The 22,268-nt window shown below is 43.1% G+C and overlaps 1 protein-coding gene across 4 annotated transcripts in view; it reads right to left on the bottom strand.

The window, feature by feature from the left end:
• Window positions 1–22,268, bottom strand: part of LOC121575149 (SAP domain-containing ribonucleoprotein) — an 85,645-nt gene that overhangs the window by 44,835 nt on the left and 18,542 nt on the right. For all 4 annotated transcript variants that reach the window (XM_041888049.2, XM_041888050.2, XM_041888048.2 and 1 more), the window contains exons 6-9: window positions 16,785–16,858; window positions 11,206–11,243; window positions 11,082–11,110; window positions 1,728–1,796 (exon numbers count right to left, since the gene is read on the bottom strand). In XM_041888049.2, coding sequence (XP_041743983.1) covers window positions 1,728–1,796; window positions 11,082–11,110; window positions 11,206–11,243; window positions 16,785–16,858 — 210 coding nt within the window. The remainder of the gene's footprint in view (window positions 1–1,727; window positions 1,797–11,081; window positions 11,111–11,205; window positions 11,244–16,784; window positions 16,859–22,268) is intronic.

Genomic DNA, 22,268 nt, shown 5'->3' with positions numbered 1-22,268 from the left:
TTGACTGACCTTCATGTCTTAAAGTAATGGACTGTCATTTCTCTTTGCTTATTTGAGCTGTTCTTGCAATCAAATATGCAGAAGGCATTGCCAGTGAAGCAGAGAGGAAAACATTTAAAGCAAAGGTTTTAAAAGAGCACCCTAAGAGCAGACTTTATGTAACAAAAATAAATAAATCAAGGTGGATCTTCTCTTTTTCACTGAATGAGATATGAAGACGTTATTATAAATTAAATTAAACTGTTTCACAAAAATGTGCCTATGAAAACCATAACTGGCACTCAGATCCACATGAGAAAGGTTGCGGACTCCTCGTGTAGCCTATTACTGGCAACTTCAGGAGAGTAGTGGCAGAATGTGCGAAAGCCAGCAGGAGCTGGAGGAGAATAGTTGGGTCAAGTAAAAAAAAAATGTTGTTCTGGTTATCTAGATCTCTGGTGCCCGTTTGAGGCATTTGTCTTGTTTCATCAAACCGTAAGCTTAAAGCATCAGACAAGCTCAACGCAAAGAGTTGTCATAAATAAGATGGTTATGTTAGCAGTGAAGGAGAAGTGAGGAAAACTGCTGACTGGATTAACTAATAGAAGAATTATGAAAAAGATCACTCACACTTGTTATAAATTATGTTCAGATACCCATGGGTTTCTGGGGTTACATGTAATAATATTAGGCTACTTGGTTCACATAAGATACAGCCTGTATAGAATAGGAAAACGATATAGCTTTAGTCTTTAAATATGTGCTTGTTTGGCATACATGTGTACTTAAGTTCCATGTACACTATATAAATAAAAGTATGTGGACACCCCCTCAAATGAGTGGATTCAGCCATTAAAGCCACACCCATTGCTGACAGGTGTATACAATCGAGCACACAGCCATGCAATCTCCACTGACAAACATTGGCAGTAGAATGGCCTTACTGAAGAGCTCAGTGACTTTCAACATGGCACCGTCATAGGATGCCACCTTTCCAACAAGTCAGTTTGTCAAATTTCTGCCCTGCTAGAGCTGCCCCGGTCAACTAAGTGCTGTTATTGTGAAGTGGAAACGTCTAGGAGCAACAACAGCTCAGCCGCAAAGTGGTAGGCCACACAAGCTCACAGAGCGTAGGGCGTAAAAATCGTCTGTCCTCGGTTGCAACACTCACTTCAGAGTTCCAAACTGCCTCTGGAAGCAAACTCTAAAGTTTGGTGGAGGAGGAATAATGGTCTGGGGCTGTTTTTCTTGGTTCGGGCTAGGCCCCTTAGTTCCAGTGAAGAGAAATCTTAACACTACTGCATACAATGACATTCTAGACGATTCTGTGCTTCCAACTTTGTGGCAACAGTTTAGGGAATGCCCTTTCCTGTTTCAGCATGACAATGCCCCCGTGCACATAGCGAGGTCCATACAGAAATGGTTTGTCAAGATCGGTGTGGAAGAACTTGGCTGGCCTGCACAGAGCCCTGACCTCAACCCCACCAAACCCCTTTGGGATGAATTGGCAAGCCGATTGCGAGCCAGGCCTAATTGCCTCCTCACCAAAGTCCCCGTGGCTGAATGGACCAAGTCCCCGCAGTAATGTTCCAACATCTAGTGGAAAGCCTTCCCAGAAGAGTGGAGGCTGTTATAGCAGCAAAGGAGGGACCAACTCCATATTAATGCCCATGATTTTGGAACGAGATGTTCGACGAGCATGTGTCCACATACTTTTGGTCATGTAGTGAATTCATGAGTCAGCTCACCGTTTTGGCGACAGAGGAGACGTTCATGCCAAAGCGCTCTGCCCGCTTCTTCAGGACCTCAACGCTGACCTAACGCCACAGAGGGAGGAGAGGTGTTAGTTATGAGCTCCATAAAGAAAAGTCAGGTGTTTACAAATTCCTATTCATAACATCACATTGAAAAAGCGAGGGAAACCAAGTCCTATCATCTTCTTACAAACAGAAAACCACAGGTTTGTTCTTCTCCAATAAACAGGGATGCAAACAGGTGAGGGTCCAAAAAGGTGACAATTTGCATATAATTTACATATTGTCAGAGAATAACATGAACATAATAAATATTTGAACAATCTCAATACTCCTAACTTTCCAAACCACAATAGACAGAGAAAATTATGTCCTGGGGTTGGGGGGAGTTGGGCTCTTTGGTCTGGGTTTAAGGTTTAGTTTAAGTTAAGATTTTCTTATTTTCTTGTTGAGGACATGTACTTTCCAGTGGGTTTAATTAAGAATTGTAAGGTGAAGGTTAAGGACTAGGCTATCTGCTAAATAACTAATTATTTTCAGCCAACATTAAACAACTCCGTCTCATCTTAGTAGAATCTGACCTGTCAGTCTAACACACATGACTCATAACCCCCATTATTTTTAAGAAAATCATTTTAATGCTCAAAATAATAAACAGTAACAGGTTATCACTTACATATCTAGCATACACTCACTCATTTGCAGCCACCTTCTCCTAGGCTTAGTTCTCTCAGCCAGTGGAACAGGAACCGTAGGAGAGGACCAGACAGTCAATATAATAAACATAACAGTAACTGGTTATCACTCACATATCTAGCCTACACTCACCTACACCTATAGCCCACGTTACACGTTAGCCTTCTTCCTTTTTGCCTGGAGTAAGACATCTAGTGCTCTTTTTCTTTAGCTGTGTGCATCTAGAAGAATCCAAAAAGCAATCAATCTATAGTATATCATGGCAACACGTTTTTTTATTACCTAAATTTCACTCCTTGACAAGAGTCACTAGAGACTCAAAGCCACAAGAGGGTAGAACACATTTCAAACTTTGCTTGTTAGGATATATCTCACAACCATTGTAGCAATATATGTCACACCCGGTCTAAATATGTGTCATGACAGTGTTATGACCATATTATAACAGGTTATGACAAGTTATGTCAGCTGTTATGACATTATGACTGTGTCATAACGCTGGGTGTCAAGTAACGTGTTACCCCAAAATTATTTCTCATTAGCATTATACATATAATAAGCGGGTGTCCTGGATTTATCAGCCACTGGTCCAACATACAACTCTCTGGAAGGCAGCATCTTGTCAATGAAGTCCATCTCCATTTGCTTCTTTCTTGGGTGTGGTGATGCGCAGCCTTGAGGAAGCATGCCATGAAAGTGGTGATCACTTCAAGCATGCAGCTTGTGGACAAGGGTTTGGCTGCCCTGTGAATGAATTATGGCATGTTATTGTAAAATGCAACTTCATCTATTTTAAGACCACACAGAGTGATGGTTTTCAGTTTTAAGGGCAAATGGTTTGCTTATGACATTCCAACTGATGAGACCCAGAGAATATATCTAGTTTATCAATCAGGAATGAAGAATTAACTTAAAAATGTCAAAATACACACCTGGAAAACAGTACGTTAACACTTGCAACGCACATGGTAGGCCTACCCTGCCCACCAAAGTAATCTATGGTTGGAGCGCTGATATTATATTGATATAGTAACACAGGAGATACTGACTAGCCTATAGTAGCTTAAATGCACCCACCTCAGCATTTCCAACTCTTTCAAAAGCAGGGACTGGCACCTGCACCCTTTATCTCATATTTTCAGGGCCCTGTGTTACTGGCATCTGTGTTACTGGCATCACACATACAGCAGAGCCTGCATATTGCATGACCTGGCTTGTCTACCTTTAAACAAATAAATAAAAAAAGTGGGAAGGTGTGCTGCACTTCCTTGACATCAGTCTGTGCATCCAATTTCAGCCGGGCCCAGCTCCACTTGCACCTCAGCCCTGACTCAGGCTTAGACACCGACTCCCTCTCCTCAAATTCTGAAAACCAAAGCATAAATTACACGATTTAATACAAAGATGCCAACAACACAGTATAATAATTACATTTGATTTTCTAATTTCCTACATAGTAACTAGAGACTACTCACACACAGTGTGGTAATGTGGGTTTGCCTAAGGTCTTTACACAAACGCCACCAGCGGGTACTTATTCATTGGTATCATTGTTAAGAGTATTGGAACGTCATGGCCCCAATATACACCGCTGTTGTGCAGCTGCCTACGCCACCATGCTAGGTTTAGTAATAAACCAACCAAGTTTATAAAGTTACTCCCTCGCTTCCTCCAATGCATTTAATTAATTTGTTCCGTGGGTTATTACACACAGACATGTGAAGTAAGCTGAGGCAACACAAAGTTAGTGGAGGCATGAAGGTGGTAATGTTAGCTTGCCAACTTAGATGCTAACGTAGCTAGCTAGCTAACGTCAGCTAGCTAATGTTAACTTTGTGTGTAATAATTTGTGCTATTGAAACATACATGCAATTATAATTTGCTTTTCATCAAGTATAATCACAGCCTTATTTCGTACACAGGTTGCTTACCTCGAGTTGCATTCCGAATTTCCCAGTCAGGAACAAAGTTTGTTGCGTTGAGTGAGTGACGACACAGCCGCCAGAGAAGGTAGTGATAATAATAATAATAATAATAATAATAATAATAATAATAAATAATAATAATATGCCATTTAGCAGACGCTTTTATCCAAAGCGACTTACAGTCATGCGTGCATACATTTTTGTGTATGGGTGGTCCCGGGGTTCGAACCCACTACCATGGCGTTACAAGCGCCGTGCTCTACCAGCTGAGCTACAGAGGACCACGGGGATCACACAGGGAGAAGATCTGTTCGCGCCTCTCTTTTATAGTTCAATGGGTGATACGCACTGCGTCTGCCCACTTTAAGTCAGACCCCTCCCCCCACACATTTTTTTTTACAGCTCTACACGGTTCACGTGGATGACTATTTTGAGATCAAAGCGGTGAATACCGCCGAAAAGTGACAAGTTTGCTTCCCTGCAAGAATGTCAGAAGGGTGGTGGGGAGGTTGGGAGTGTTCAGGTTTCGGATTTTCCCCACTTTTTTCAGGGATTAGATCTTTCAAATCACACTTTTTAAAATAGAAAAACAACAAAATTGGATGTTCTAAGTACACAACAATGCTAAAACAACACAAGGAGACCGCTTTTGAGGTCTTCGAAACATTAAGACATTTCTATTTTTGAATGTAGTTACCCTTTAATTCAAGTGTGCATGCACCTAGCACTGTTGTTTGGTTAGCAGTGTTTCTGTAGCACACGTGTTGGAGTTTGCAAAACAAATGCCCACTGGATTGATGCAAATAATCACGATCTCATTCTGTCAGGTAGGCATAGGCTACTTTGTAGCTAGTTAACATTTAAAAACGCCCACACCAGTAGAAATCCACTTTTTCAAGCTGAAAACTAAATGGCCAAACCTTACCCATGATGTTGCACAACGATTTAGTCAAAGTATGATATATTTGGGCTTGAAGTGACAATTCTGAACTGCCCACTTTTTCTGTATTTTCCTATGTTTTGACATAGAAATTATTTTTAGCCTACATTTAGTTTTATTTGAACGTTACAACCCACCAGTATGGCATTGCTTATTAATCAGAAAGCTGCAAAGTTATTCCTCTTCGGGACTGAGATGAGCCAAACAGCCTCGTGTCCACTTGGCCTTAATAGAATCAACCATGAATTCTGCTCTGTATCAGATAATTCTACAGGAGAATGTCAGACCATCTGTCTGTGAGCTGAAGCTGAAGCGCAGCTGGGTCATGCAGCAAGACAATGATCCAAAACACACAATCAAGTCTACATGAAAATTGCTAAAAAGCAACAAATTGGAAGTTTTGGAATGGCCTAGTCAAAGTCCAGACCTAATCCCAATTGAGATGTTGTGGCAGGATTTGAAACGAGCAGTTCATGCTTGAAAACCCATCCGTCACTGAGTTAAAGCAGTTCTGCATGGAAGAGTGGGCCAAAATTCCTCCACAGCGACGTGAGAGACTGATCAACAACTACAGGAAGCATTTGGTTGGAGTCATTGCAGCTAAAGGTGGCACAACCAGTTATTGAGTGTAAGGGGGCAATTACTTTTTCACACAGGGGAATTGGGTGTTGCATAACTTTGTATATGAAATAAATATGTAATTGTTGTTATTTGTTCACTTATGTTCCCTTTATCTAATATTAGGTTTTGGTTGAAGATCTGATAACATTCAGTATCACAAATATGCAAAAGTAGAGAAAATTAGAAAGGGGGCAAATACTTTTTCATAGCACTGTGTGTATATATATATATATATATATATATATGTGTATATATATATATATATATATATATATGTATATACAGTGGGGAAAAAAAGTATTTAGTCAGCCACCAATTGTGCAAGTTCTCCCACTTAAAAAGATGAGAGAGGCCTGTAATTTTCATCATAGGTACATGTCAACTATGACAGACAAATTGAGAAAGAAAAATCCAGAAAATCACATTGTAGGATTTTTAATGAATTTATTTGCAAATTATGGTGGAAAATAAGTATTTGGTCACCTACAAACAAGCAAGATTTCTGGCTCTCACAGACCTGTAACTTCTTCTTTAAGAGGCTCCTCTGTCCTCCACTCGTTACCTGTATTAATGGCACCTGTTTGAACTTCTTATCAGTATAAAAGACACCTGTCCACAACCTCAAACAGTCACACTCCAAACTCCACTATGGCCAAGACCAAAGAGCTGTCAAAGGACACCAGAAACAAAATTGTAGACCTGCACCAGGCTGGGAAGACTGAATCTGCAATAGGTAAGCAGCTTGGTTTGAAGAAATCAACTGTGGGAGCAATTATTAGGAAATGGAAGACATACAAGACCACTGATAATCTCCCTCGATCTGGGGCTCCACGCAAGATCTCACCCCGTGGGGTCAAAATGATCACAAGAACGGTGAGCAAAAATCCCAGAACCACACGGGGGGACCTAGTGAATGACCTGCAGAGAGCTGGGACCAAAGTAACAAAGCCTACCATCAGTAACACACTACGCCGCCAGGGACTAAAATCCTGCAGTGTCAGACGTGTCCCCTGCTTAAGCCAGTACATGTCCAGGCTCGTCTGAAGTTTGCTAGAGTGCATTTGGATGATCCAGAAGAGGATTGGGAGAATGTCATATGGTCAGATGAAACCAAAATAGAACTTTTTGGTAAAAACTCAACTCGTCGTGTTTGGAGGACAAAGAATGCTGAGTTGCATCCAAAGAACACCATACCTACTGTGAAGCATGAGGGTGGAAACATCATGCTTTGGGGCTGTTTTTTCTGCAAAGGGACCAGGACGACTGATCCGTGTAAAGGAAAGAATGAATGGGGCCATGTATTGTGAGATTTTGAGTGAAAACCTCCTTCCATCAGCAAGGGCATTGAAGATGAAACGTGGCTGGGTCTTTCAGCATGACAATGATCCCAAACACACCGCCCGGGCAACGAAGGAGTGGCTCCGTAAGAAGCATTTCAAGGTCCTGGAGTGGCCTAGCCAGTCTCCAGATCTCAACCCCATAGAAAAGCTTTGGAGGGAGTTGAAAGTCTGTGTTGCCCAGCGACAGCCCTAAAACATCACTGCTCTAGAGGAGATCTGCATGGAGGAATGGGCCAAAATACCAGCAACAGTGTGTGAAAACCTTGTGAAGACTTACAGAAAACGTTTGACCTGTGTCATTGCCAACAAAGGGTATATAACAAAGTATTGAGAAACTTTTGTTATTGACCAAATACTTATTATCCACCATAATTTGCAAATAAATTCATTAAAAATCCTACAATGTGATTTTCTGGAATTTTTTTCTCATTTTGTCTGTCATAGTTGACGTGCACCAATGATGAAAATTACAGGCCTCTCTCATCTTTTTTAAGTGGGAGAACTTGCACAATTGGTGGCTGACTAAATACTTTTTTCCCCACTGTGTTATATATATATATATATATATATATATATATATATATATATATATATACATACATATATACACACACAGTTGAAGTCGGAAGTTTACATACGCCTTAGCCAAATACATTTACTCAGTTTTTCACAATTCTTGACATTTAATCCTAGTAAAAATTCCCTGTCTTAGGTCAGTTAGGATCACCACTTTATTTTAAGAATGTGAAATGTCAGCATAATATTAGAGAAAATGATTTATTTCAGCTTTTATTTCTTTCATCACATTCCCAGTGGGTCAGAAGTTTACATACACTCAATTAGTATTTGGTAGCATTGCCTTTAAATTATTTAACTTGGGTCAAACGTTTCAGGTAGCCTTCCACAAGCTTCCCACAATAAGTTGGGTGAATTTTGGCCCATTCCTCCTGACAGAGCTGGTGTAACTGAGTCAGGTTTGTAGGCCTCCTTGCTCGCACACGCTTTTTCAGTTCTGCCCACAAATGTTCTATAGGATTGAGGTCAGGGCTTTGAGATGGCCACTCCAATACCTTGACTTTGTTGTCCTTCAGCCATTTTGCCACAACTTTGGAAGTATGCTTGGGGTCATTGTCCATTTGGAAGACCCATTTGTGACCAAGCTTTAACTTCCTGACTGATGTCTTGAGATGTTGTTTCAATATATCCACATAATTTTCCTTCCTCATGATGCCATCTATTTTGTGAAGTGCACCAGTCCCTCCTGCAGCAAAGCACCCCCACAGCATGAAGCTGCCACCCCCGTGCTTCACGGTTGGGATGGTGTTCTTCGGCTTGCAAGCATCCGCCTTTTTCCTCCAAACATAACGATGGTCATTATGGCCAAACAGTTCTAATTTTGTTTCATCAGACCAGAGGACATTTCTCCAAAAAGTATGATCTTTGTCCCCATGTGCAGTTGCAAACCGTAGTCTGGCTTTTTTTAATGGAGGTTTTGGAGCAGTGGCTTCTTCCTTGCTGAGCGGCCTTTCAGGTTATGTCGATATAGGACTTGTTTTACTGTGGATATAGATACTTTTGTACCTGTTTCCTCCAGCATCTTCACAAGGTCCTTTGCTGTTGTTCTGGGATTGATTTGCACTTTTTCGCACCAAAGTACATTCATCTCTAGGAGACAGAACGCGTCTCCTTCCTGAGCGGTATGACGGCTGTGTGGTCCCATGGTGTTTATACTTTCATACTATTGTTTGTACAGATGAACGTGGTACCTTCAGGCATTTGGAAATTGCTCCCAAGGATGAACCAGACTTGTGGAGGTCTACAATCTTTTTTCTGAGGTCTTGGCTGATTTCTTTTGATTTACCCATGATGTCAAGCAAAGAGGCACTGAGTTTGAAGGTAGGCCTTGAAATACATCCACAGGTACACCTCCAATTGACTCAAATTATGTCAATTAGCCTATCAGAAGCTTCTAAAGCCATGACATCATTTTCTGGAATTTTCCAAGCTGTTTAAAGGCACAGTCAACTTAGTGTATGTAACCTTCTGACCCACTGGAATTGAGATACAGTGAAATAATCTGTCTGTAAACAATTGTACTCATCTATTCTATACTTAACACTTTTTGTTCCTTAAAACTGCATTGTTGGTTAAGGGCTTGTAAGTAAGCATTTCACTGTAAGGTCTACACCTGTTTTATTCAGTGCATGTGGCAAATAACATTTGATTTGAGTATGGGCGAGTGGGTGCGTCGAAAGGAAAGTAGTGGGTGTGTGGAAAGCAATGGGTGTGTCCAAAGGAAAGTAGTGGGCGTGTGGAATGGAATGGAATGGGTGTGTCGAAAGCGCTCTGCTATAAGTTAGACGGTTTTGATTGAGCTGTTTTTTTCTCTCCTGTTTCTTACTACGCAACTACTGTACATTGAGCTACCGTAACGCGAGAGTTTGGACTGGATGGATGAGTCTGAGTCATATTTCACTATTACTTTTACACATATAACTGTCAATTTTCAGTTATAAAACCTGACAATTGTTTATTTTTGATTAAAAGTATTTATGATGGGTATTGGCTAATGGCTACTAGGCAGCTACTTCCTACGCCGTTGCCGGACAGTAGTGCTTGTCAAGAGGAAGCGAAGGGCACTGTGTCCCGGTGTTGCCGTTCACGCCCTCCCCATTGAGTAGTAGACTGTATGTAGGCTATGTATCATGTAGATGGTTATCAATATTAGTTATTTCTTGTGTTGGCTGCTATCCTATTTGGGGAAAAAATTATCACGTTAGCTACCGCTGGCGACATGACCGTGATACCCTGTAGGAAGCACTTCAAGTCAGCAGGCAGGCCAATACAACACTGTTGCACTGGTTGCCGACTTATTGTGCAGCCCGATCAGCCACACAAAACGTTCTTGAGTGGCAACAAATCTGCCCAATTAGCTGATTTGCTTTCCATACACACACACTCCTTCCGACACACCCACTCACCCATACACCCACTCGCCCATACAAGTGTCTATCCAGATAATGAAAAGGCACATGCGAAAGAAAATTCAAAGAACTTAGTAGTTACATGTAATTTAGTTACATGTACCGGTAATTTACATGATAATGGGCAAAGTCATTGTAGCTTATCATTTCACTTCCCCTGTGAGAAACATGAACACGGGCCAGCTTTGCTGTACCGCCCCGAAGCCTGCCAGCAGCCTACCCACCAATGGTTGCACCGTGTCCATATTCCAGGTGCTTCATTTTATTCTTTCTAACTATTTCTATGTCGGATTCGCGGCCGCAATTTATGGAAGATGCCAAAACCTTGGAAATAACAATAGATGCGAAGTCAAAGATAGGCCAGTGGTTTCCATCTGTGGCAAAGTTTTGCCTAAATCAATGCTTATGATAAATCCATCTACAGAACCAGCAATAGAGCCAGCTGGGTAATCTTTTGAATACGGTGTAGTAAAACCCAGCAACAACAGACAACAGATAACATTAGCTAGCTAAATAAGATTAGCAGGATAGCTAGCTATATAAGGTTAGCATGTTAGTTAGCTACTCTGACAGCTGTCAGTGGCCTTGTTGTTGATGTTTATCTTAATTATGGAAATTCCCACACCCAATTCATTTAGCAGACGCTCTTATCCAGAGCAACTTACAGGAGCAATTAGGGTTAAGTGCCTTGCTCAAGGGCACATCGACAGATTTTTCACCTAGTCGGCTCGGGGATTAGAACCAGCAACCTTTCGGTTACTGGCACAACGCTCTTACCCACTAAGCTACCTGCCGCCCTCATAGAAAAAATAAATAAATAGATAAACCCCATTGATACTCACAGTTAGTTTACTATTTGCAACTGCTGCACCTAATAGACAAAGAGAAAAAATATACATGAATTACAACATAAAATTTTGACTGGTCATGTTGAAGAACTTATGAAAAGCTAAAAATCCAACTCACCTGGTGTGGAAGCCGGTGTTGGAGCCGGTAAACCAAATCTGACAAACATCAGATCAATTCAGTTAATATTCACTTGCACAGCCTACATCTTTTTAACATCCATTTTACTATCCTTTCGACAGTCCAATACGAGTTGACCCTGGAGTAGATAATTGCCACATAATACATTCAATATTCTTTTAACATAACTACCTGACATTGTTCACTGAGTAATGATCAAAACTTGATTGTCAACTACTATATTTAATCAATTTGAGGATGTCAAGGGAAGGGTCATAAAAGTGTGAAACATTGCTGATGCCTACATGCAAGATGTACAGTATATGATTGGTTTTACTTCATTTCGAACTTGAGTTCTTACTATGCTATAAGCTTTCTCCAGACAGCACCACTGAATAATTTTCAACTTTGAAGCCACCCAAGTCCCATCTAGGCCACGGCAGGCAGTGATTGGCCCTTCCGGGCCATGACGCATAATGCCCCACCCCTGAGGGTATAATACGCACTGCCCTGCCGGAGTGTCACTCTTGCTTTATTCAGCCACCACTGTTTATCGAAGCCACCATTTTATCACCTGTAAATTCATCTATTCTTATTTTTCGTCTAAACTGCTCAATTTCGGACGGCCTACACATTCAACCTAGCAGTGAATAAGATATTTTAGATTTAATTTAGATTCCTTCGGCGTCGGTCCATTTAGTAGCCTGAGTCAGCTAGCTTGCTAGCCACTCTTTGCTAATGGTCCTTCTAGCTATCTTGCTAGCTAACGTGTCGCACTTGAGGAGACCAAGGATTCTGAGGCAATTCTTTTATAATCGCCTTCCCAATCACACTCAAACAGTGTTCGTAAGCTTTGAGTGTAGATACCAGACGGATTCTTTCAGGTTTTTCTGTTTTTTAAAGATATTTCTTCTCAGGCCGAGATGACGTTCCCTGCCGGGATAAAACAGTGCGTCAAGTGCAAGGCGAACATGTCGGGGAGGGACGGTCACGGAGAGTGCGCCCGATGCCTTGGACCAGAACACGCGGAGGTGGCTCTTACGGACGCCTTCTTCTGTATCCACTGCTGTGGGCTTCCCCTGCCTTCCCTCCACCATCGAGTAGTGCTGATCTCTATCTCTCCACCTACGGACGAGTGGCCGAGATGCGGCGCTCCAATACGCGACAGAGCCTCCACCCCAGCCCTTCCCCAACCTGCTGCTTCTTTCGAGGACGCAGCGCACCGGGAGCTGAGAGGCTTCCATACAGCCAGTGGGACGCCTATGGAGATCCTGGCTAAGATGAAGGGGCTCAGAGTGAGGGTGGAATAGAGGAGGAGGACAAGGAGGAGATGCAGGCTGCCCCTCCGATCTCTGACAAGGACCCTTACAACAAGGAGTTCATGTCCTGGGCAGGGCTGTGACTAAGCTAGGCCTGTCTTGGCCAAATCCACAACCAGCCCCTGAAACCATGCTGGCAGGGGCTTACTTCCCACCGCAGCTGTCATCCAGAGCATGCCATATTACCGCTTCCCTGGCGGAGAAGTGTTACAAGGCAGCCGGCCAGTCAGCAGCCATGCTGAACACCATGGCCCTCCTCCAGGCCTACCAGGCCCATCTCCTCCGGGACATGGAAGGCCAGGCTACTCCAGAGATGTACATCGAGCTCAGGAAGGCAACAGGTCTCTGCACTAGCTGCCTGTGAGTTTTAGAATTAATTTTAAGATTCTTCTATTGGTTTTTAAATCAATCCACGATTGTGCACCTCAATTCATGTCAGACATGCTTGTAAGTTATGTACCCAGTATGTACCTCAGGTCCTCTGGCACTGGCCTTTTAACTATCCCAAAGCCTAGGACCAAGAGGCATGGAGAGGCAGCCTTGAGTTATTATGCCCCCAGCCTCTTGAATAGCCTGCCAGAGAAGGGGGTCAAAAACTGTGGACATATTTAAAAGATATCTTAAAACACATATTTTTTGCTTTGCTTTTCCTTAGGGTGCTTTTTAGTCGTTCAGTTTGTTTCATTCTTTAGTTTTTTATCTTATGTTTGTTATGTAGTAAATACACTATATATACAAAAGTATGTGGACACCCCCCCAAATTAGTGGATTTGGCTATTTCAGCCACACCCGTTGCTGACAGGTGTATTAAAAAATGGAGCACGCCGCCATGCAATCTCCATAGACAAACATTGGCAGTAGAATGGCCTTACTGAAGAGCTCAGTGACTTTCAACGTGGCACTGTCATATTATGCCACCTTTCCAACAAGTCAGTAGGTCAAATGTCTGCCCTGCTAGAGCTGCCCTGGTCAACTGTAAGTGCTGTTATTGTGAAGTAAAAACGTCTAGGACGTTTTTACTTCAACAGCTCAGCCGAACAGGACCTCAGAGTGCTGAAGCGTGCGGCGCGCAAAAATCGTCTGTCCTCGGTTGCAACACTCACTACCGAGTCCCAAACTGCCTCTGGAAGCAACGTCAGCACAATAACTGTTTGTCAGGAACTTCATGAAATGGCTTTCCATGGCCGAGCAGCTGCACACAAGCCTAAGATCACCATGCGTAATGCCAAGCGTCGGCTGGAGTGGTGTAAAGCTCGCCGCCATTGGACTCTGGAGCAGTGGATACGCGTTCTCTGGAGTGATGAATCACGCTTCACAATCTGGCAGTCCAACAGACTAATCTGGGTTTGGCGGATGCCAGGAGAACGCTACCTGCCCCAATGCATCGTGCCAACTGTAAAGTTTGGTGGAGTAGGAATAATGGTCTGGGGCTGTTTCTCATGGTTCGGGCTAGGCCCCTTAGTTCCAGTGAAGGGAAATCTTAACGAGACAACATAAAATTACATTTTAGACGATTCTGTGCTTCCAACTTTGTGGCAACAGTTTGGGGAAGGCCCTTTCCTGTTTCAGCATGACAATGCCCCCGTGCACAAAGCAAGGTCCATACAGAAATGGTTTGTCGAGATCGGTGTGGAAGAACTTGACTGGCCTGCACAGAGCCCTGATCTCAACCCCATCAAACACCTTTGGGATGAATTGGAACGCCAACTGCGAGCCAGGCCTAATCACCCAACATCAGTGCCCGACCTCACTAATGCTCGTGGCTGAACGGAAGCAAGTCCCCGCAGCAATGTTCCAACATCTAGTGGAAAGCCTTTCCAGAAGAATGGAAGCTGTTATAGCAGCAAAGGGGGGACCAACTCCATATTAATGCCCATGATTTTGGAATGAGATGTTCGACGAGCAGGTGTCCACATACTTTTGGTTATGTAGTGTATTTCAGCTTTGATTTTGATTGTTTTTTATTCGTTTTTCCTGTAAAGCACATTGCGTTGCATTCCATGTCTGAAATGTGCTGTATAAATAAAGCTTGATTTCATTTCATTTGAGAACGAGAGAAGAACATGCTGCTGAAAGCTCCTGTCACAGTATCTGGGCTCTTCGATACAAGTTTGAGCAGCAACAGAAAGGCTCTGCAGCCTTCAAGGCTATCATGCACCCGGCTCCTTTCCCTGCCCCACGACCTCATCCCAACCAGCCTCGCCAAAACAGGGAAGGCCCTCCACCTCGCCATCGCTCTGCGAGTGCTTCCGGGCCCAGGACGGACCCACACAGACGCCTGAGGTGTCCTGCGCCATTCCAGCAGCTGGTGCGAGAGGCTGGAACCGTAATCCTTTCCGCCTTCAGCAGCAGCAGGCTGCCCAGGCGTACAGAGGGAAGAAACCGCGGAGGGCCTGACAGCCTTCCTGAGAGGGACTTCGTGTTGTATCTTACGGTCAGAGAAATCCGCTCCACGCCTGTTAGCAACACGAAAGAGAAGACTAGCTACACATTGCCCACCGCCAGCAAAAGCCGCCCGGTATATGTGCACACAAGACACACACTTCCACACATCCCTCCAGCGCACACTCCTATGTCTCCCACCCATTCTCGTGCCCACATCCACTCGCTCTTACAAGCATCACAGCCTTAGAGAAAGATTCCATGAGTCTAAGGCCAAATATAAGGCTGGGACAGTTAGGTTTCACCGAGACAGTTTAAAATCCAGTCACGCAGTAGCCCCTGCCTGTGACTTGGCTAAACAGTCCAAATCTAAATCGTCAAACCGCACAGCAACCTCTGCCTTTAGCCCAGTTTGATATTCCCAATCGAATGACAGCCCTGCCCTCTCTAATAGAAAGAGCGGACCTGTCCAGCAGACAGTGTGTGGAAATACGCATGCACAGCTCCCCTTGGGTACTGAATACAATTCGGAAGTGTTAAGCGTTGCCTTTCGCTCGCAGTCCACCGGGCTTCACTGGTGTCACGCCCACGACAGTTTCAGCTCAGGAGGCCCCTATTCTAGAACAGGAAATAACCTCCCTTGTAGGAAAAGGAGCTATTCACCCAGTGAGGGAAGCAGACAAAAATACGGGTCATTATCAGAAATATTTTCTAGTGCCAAAGAAAGACTGTGGCATGAGACCGATCTTAGAGTTGAGGGTGTTGAACAAATAATTTCGAAAACTACCTTTTCGCATGTTAACACACCGCCGTCTATTCAAAGTAGTCAGACAGGCAGATTATTTCACCACGGTGGACCTGAAGGACGCGTTCTTTCACGTACCTATTGTGGAAAGGCACAGGAAATTTGTCAGGTTCTCATTTCAGAACAAAGAATACAAGTTGTGTCTTCTCGTTCGGCCTGAGCTTAAGCCCTCGCTACTTCACCGTTTGCGTGAATACAGCTATCGCCCCCCTACGATCACAGGGGATACGGATAATGTGCTATCTAGACGACTGACTTATAATAGCGAAGTCGAGAGAATTGGCCAAGACACACAGCAGGATAGTGATAAATCATATCCGCAATCTGGGTTTCCTGATAAACTGGAAAAAGAGTTGTCTCACTCCTCGCCAACAGACAAGCTTCTTAGGCTTGGAACTGAACTCTCTGTCTATGCGCGCGCGTCTAACAGTCACCAGACAGAGGTGCATTCTGACTGCAGCACCCGCACTCCACCGGAGCCGGACTGTCAGGGCTCACCGGGTTATGGTTTTACTGGGGCTGATGGCTGCGGCATCAGCAGTCTTACCTATTAGTCCAACGCATTCATCCGAACAGAGACCGTTATCGGCTGACAACCATTACGCGGCAATGTCGCCACAGCCTATCCTTCTGGCAAAGCCCGAGCATGCTCTCAGCTACGGTGTTCACTCCGACACATTGGTCCGGCTGGCTTCCGGGTTAAACGGGCGGGTGTTAAGGAGCACAGTTTGGCGGGTCATGTATCGGAGGACGCATGACTCGACCTTCGCCTCTCCCGAGCCTGTTGGGGAGTTGCAGCGATGAGACAAGACCGTAATTGGATATGACAAAATTGGGGAGAAGAAACAGGGGGAAATAAATAAATAAAATAATAAATTATTATTCAGTGGTGCTGTCTGGAGACAGCTTATAGCATAGTAAGAACTCTCGTTCTTCATTCGTAAAACCAGGGTTGTAGTACAACCCATTCTTTTTATCCAAAATCTGTATAACCCTAGTTTTATCCAAAGTCAACATATGATCCATTATAATGTGTAATTCGGTCCAGGGATAATGTGTAATTCGGTCCTCACCTGGCAGCGCGGGCCTCTTTCTTACTATCAGCAGTGGCAGGCAGGTTGAAACGCTCCGCCCTCTTCTGCAGCCTCTGTGATGGACACAAATAGATACAAGTTAAATATTAATACTACTTCAACAATGTAGTACCAATAGATTAGGGCTGTCCCCAACTAAAAAAATATTGGTCGACCGAAAGCAGTCTGTTCTTTTGGTTGAAAACAAATTATGTGTATTTTTCCATATACAGTGGGGAGAACAAGTATTTGACACACTGCCGATTTTGCAGGTTTTCCTACTTAAAAAGCATGTAGAGGTCTGTAATTGTTATCATAGGTACACTTCAACTGTGAGAGACGGAATCTAAAACAAAAATCCAAAAAATCACATTGTATGATTTTTAAGTAATTAATTTGCATTTTATTGCATGACATAAGTATTTGATAGATCAGAAAAGCAGAACTTAATATTTGGTACAGAAACCTTTGTTTGCAATTACAGAGATCATACGTTTCCTGTAGGTCTTGACCAGGTTTGCACACACTGCAGCAGGAATTTTAGCCCACTCATCCATACAGACCTTCTCCAGATCCTTCAGGTTTCGGGGCTGTCGCTGGGCAATACGGACTTTCAGCTCCCTCCAAAGATTTTCTATTGGGTTCAGGTCTGGAGACTGGCTAGGCCACTCCTGGACCTTGAGATGCTTCTTACGGAGCCACTCTTTAGTTGCCCTGGCTGTGTGTTTTGGGTCGTTGTCATGCTGGAAGACCCAGCCACGACCCATCTTCAATGCTCTTACTGAGGGAAGGAGGTTGTTGGCCAAGATCTCGCGATACATGGCCCCATCCATCCTCCCCTCAATACGGTGCAGTCGTCCTGTCCCCTTTGCAGAAAAGCATCCCCAAAGAATGATGTTTCCACCTCCATGCTTCATGGTTGGGATGGTGTTCTTGGGGTTGTACTCATCCTTCTTCTTCCTCCAAACACAGAGAGTGGAGTTTAGACCAAAAAGCTATATTTTTGTCTCATCAGACCACATGACCTTCTCCCATTCCTCCTCTGGATCATCCAGATGGTCATTGGCAAACTTCAAACGGGCCTGGACATGCGCTGGCTTGAGTAGGGGGACCTTGCGTGCACTGCAGGATTTTAATCCATGACGGCGTAGTGTGTTACTAATGGTTTTCTTTGCGACTGTGGTCCCAGCTCTCTTCAGGTCATTGACCAGGTCCTGCCGTGTAGTTCTGGGCTGATCCCTCACCTTCCTCATGATCATTGATGCCCCACGAGGTGAGATCTTGCATGGAGCCCCAGACCGAGGGTGATTGACCGTCATCTTGAACTTCTTCCATTTTCTAATAATTGCGCCAACAGTTGTTGCCTTCTCACCAAGCTGCTTGCCTATTGTCCTGTAGCCCATCCCAGCCTTGTGCAGGTCTACAATTTTATCCCTGATGTCCTTACACAGCTCTCTGGTCTTGGCCATTGTGGAGAGGTTGGAGTCTGTTTGATTGAGTGTGTGGACAGGTGTCTTTTATACAGGTAACGAGTTCAAACAGGTGCAGTTAATACAGGTAATGAGTGGAGAACAGGAGGGCTTCTTAAAGAAAAACTAACAGGTCTGTGAGAGCCGGAATTCTTACTGGTTGGTAGGTGATCAAATACTTATGTCATGCAATAAAAATGCAAATTAATTACTTAAAAATCATACAATGTGATTTTCTGGATTTTTGTTTTAGATTCCGTCTCTCACAGTTGAAGTGTACCTATGATAACGATTACAGACCTCTACATGCTTTGTAAGTAGGAAAACCTGCAAAATCAGCAGTGTATCAAATACTTGTTCTCCCCACTGTATAGACACACCCTATGTGTTGTAATAAAATAAACTATACGCATTGAGCTTGTCTGATGCTTTTAGCTTACGGTTTGATGAAATAAGACAAATCCATCAAGAGGGTGCCAGAGATCTAGATGACCAGAAGAAAAAAAAACTCAACCTGACCCAACTATTCTCCTCCTGCTCCTGCTGGCTTTCGCAGATTCTGCCAATACTCTCCTGAAGTTGCCGGTAATAGGCTACACGAGGAGTCGGCAACCTTTCTCAATTTATCTTACCATTTCTACCAATCTGCGTGGCAGTTTTCGTGAAACAGTTTCATTTAATTTATAATAATGTCTTCACATCTCAAAATGGTCTTGTGGTTAATCAAAATTCTATCCAAATCTAAATGAAAATAATACTAACCTAAAAAGTACCTTCTATTGCCATTGCCTACTATGTAAAAGTAGCCTACATAAAGCCAACAAATAAAAACATTACAACCTGCAGGTAGAAAATATTATGATAAAAATAAATATTCTATAAATCACATTGGCTACACATGGCCTGTCTGCAACGAACTTGAAACATTGTATCAACTATTAACTTGGGTCCAGCCTGAAGCTTGAGCTAGCGAACTTGCAACATTGTATAAAATATTCTGGGCCCTCAGAGTTTCCTGCGCACAGACACAGCTGTAGGCTATTTGCGCAAGGGCTAAGCAGTGCTTGACTTGGGCAAGGAGCTCACCGGAGCTGAGTACCAGCACCTCAAATGTTCTACTGCTTGAGCTCCTGTTCCTCTTATAGAATATTAGCTCAAAAGGTATTGTGGAGCTCCTGCACCTAAATATAAACAGTACCAGCACCCAAAATGAGTACCAGAACCTATTTCAGTCCAAGTCAAGCACTGATAAGAAGTAATCAGGTAGGCCAATTTTATGACATTTCCACTGGATCAGAGCATGACATTTTTCCCTGTCACGCTGAGTGGTAATCGAAATACAAACACATTGAGGAACTATTGTAATTCTCAATGGATGTAAAAACAGACTTCATTTGCTTGCTGTTTGTTGTGAAAAAAAACATGACTTTGAGAAGCTCCACAGGTCGTTAGTAGTGGTGCGTTAAGCCAATCAGAAATACTATCAGATCCCCAAATGGGCACATTTATATGCCTACATTTGCATCCAGGCCAGGTAGCCAATAGGCCTACTTCTATGCGTGCACATCCTTACTCAACATTGACAGGAGCGCTCAAAACAAAAAGACAATTACTAAATTGACAAAACTCGTGAATGGAATGAAATTAACCAAAACTTGTTTCTCACAAGTGTAGCATAGGTTGTGCACTCTGCAAACAATGTTTCCACTCCGACAATGAGAACGGGAAGACTGGAATAATAATATTGAATGCATTAACAGAAATTACCGTAACCAAAGTAACAAATATTGTAGATTAGAAATTATAGGAATTAATGGTAAATGTACTACTGGTAATATACAGTACCAGTCAAAAGTTTGGACACAACTACTCATTCAAGGGTTTTTCTTTATTTTTACTATTTTCTACATTGTAGAATAATAGTGAAGACATCAAAACTATGAAATAACACATGGAATCATGTAGTAACCAAGAAAGCAATTCAACCATGAAGGCCTGATTCACACAGTCTCCTCTGAACAGTTGATGTTTAGATGTGTCTGTTACTTGAACTTTGTGAAGCATTTATTTGGGCTGCAATTTCTGAGGCTGGTAACTCTAATGAAACTATCCTCTGCAGAAGAGGTAACTCTGGGTCTTCCTTTCCTGTGGTGGTCCTCATGAGAGCCAGTTTCATCATAGCGCTTGATGGTTTTTGCGACTGCACTTTAAGAAACTTTCACAGTTGTTGAAATTTTCCGGATTGAATGACCTACATGTCTTAAAGTAATGATGGACTGTCGTTTCTCTTTGCTTATTTGAGCTGTTCTTGCCATAATATTGACTTGGTCTTTTATCAAGAACAGTATGTATATATACACATACATACACACATACATATATATGTATATACACATATACATATATATACACACACACATATACATACTTTGGTGCAAAAAGTGCAAATCAATCCCAGAACAACAGCAAAGGACCTTGTGAAGATGCTGGAGGAAACAGGTACAAAAGTATCTATATCCACAGTAAAACGAGTCCTGTATCGACATAACCTGAAAGGTCGCTCAGCAAGGAAGAAGCCACTGCTCCAAAACCGCCATACAAAAGCCAGACTACGTTTTGCAACTGCACATGGGGACAAAGATCGTACTTTTTGGAGAAATGTACTCTGGTTTGATGAAACAAAAATAGAACTGTTTGGCCATAATGACCATCGTTATGTTTGGAGGAAAAAGGGGGTAGCTTGCAAGCCAAAGAACACCATCCCAACCGTGATGCACGGGGGTGGCAGCATCATGCTGTGGGGGCATTGCTGCAGGAGGGACTGGTGCACTTCACAAAATAGATGGATAGCATCATGAGGAAGGAAAATTATGTGGATATATTGAAGCAACATCTCAAGACATCAGTCTTGAGATGTCCAAATGGGGTCATTGTCCAAATGGACAATGACCCCAAGCATACTTCCAAAGTTGTGGCAAAATGACTTAAGGACAACAAAGTCAAGGTATTGGAGTGACCATCACAAAGCCCTGACCTCAATCCTATAGAACATTTGTGGGCAGAACTGAAAAAGCGTGTGCGAGCAAGGAGGCCTAAGACAGGGAATTTTTACTAGGATTAAATGTCAGGAATTGTGAAAAACTGAGTTTAGATGTATTTGGCTAAGGTGTATGTAAACTTCCGACTATATACACACACACATACATACATACATACATATATATACAGTGGGGAGAACAAGTATTTGATACACTGCTGATTTTGCAGGTTTTCCTACTTACAAAGCATGTAGAGGTCTGTAATTTTATCATAGGTACACTTCAACTGTGAGGGACGGAATCTAAAACAAAAATCCAGAAAATCACATTGTATGATTTTTAAGTAATTAATGTGCATTTTATTGCATGACATAAGTATTTGATCACCTACCAACCAGTAAGAATTCCAGCTCTCACAGACCTGTTAGTTTTTCTTTAAGAAGCCCTCCTGTTCTCCACTCATTACCTGTATTAACTGCACCTGTTTGAACTCGTTACCTGTATAAAAGACACCTGTCCACACTCTCAATCAAACAGACTCCAACCTCTCCACAATGGCCAAGACCAGAGAGCTGTGTAAGGACATCAGGGATACAATTGTATACCTGCACAAGGCTGGGATGGGCTACAGGACCATAGCCAAGCAGCTTGGTGAGAAGGCAACAACTGTTGGCGCAATTATTAGAAAATGGAAGAAGTTCAAGATGACGGTCAATCACTCTCGGTCTGGGGCTCCATGCAAGATCTCACCTCGTGGGGCATCAATGATCATGAGGAAGGTGAGGGATCAGCCCAGAACTACACGGCAGGACCTGGTCAATGACCTGAAGAGAGCTGGGACCACAGTCGCAAAGAAAACCATGTTTGGAGGAAGAAGGATGAGTACAACCCCAAGAACACCATCCCAACCGTGAAGCATGGAGGTGGAAACATCATTCTTTGGGGATGCTTTTCTGCAAAGGGGACAGGACGACTGC

This window comes from Coregonus clupeaformis, chromosome 10 (genome assembly GCF_020615455.1).
Source record: "Coregonus clupeaformis isolate EN_2021a chromosome 10, ASM2061545v1, whole genome shotgun sequence".
In the NCBI taxonomy this organism is placed as follows: domain Eukaryota; kingdom Metazoa; phylum Chordata; class Actinopteri; order Salmoniformes; family Salmonidae; genus Coregonus; species Coregonus clupeaformis.
The sequence above is the reverse complement of the archived record's forward strand: the minus strand, read 5'-3'. Positions and strand labels throughout refer to the sequence as shown.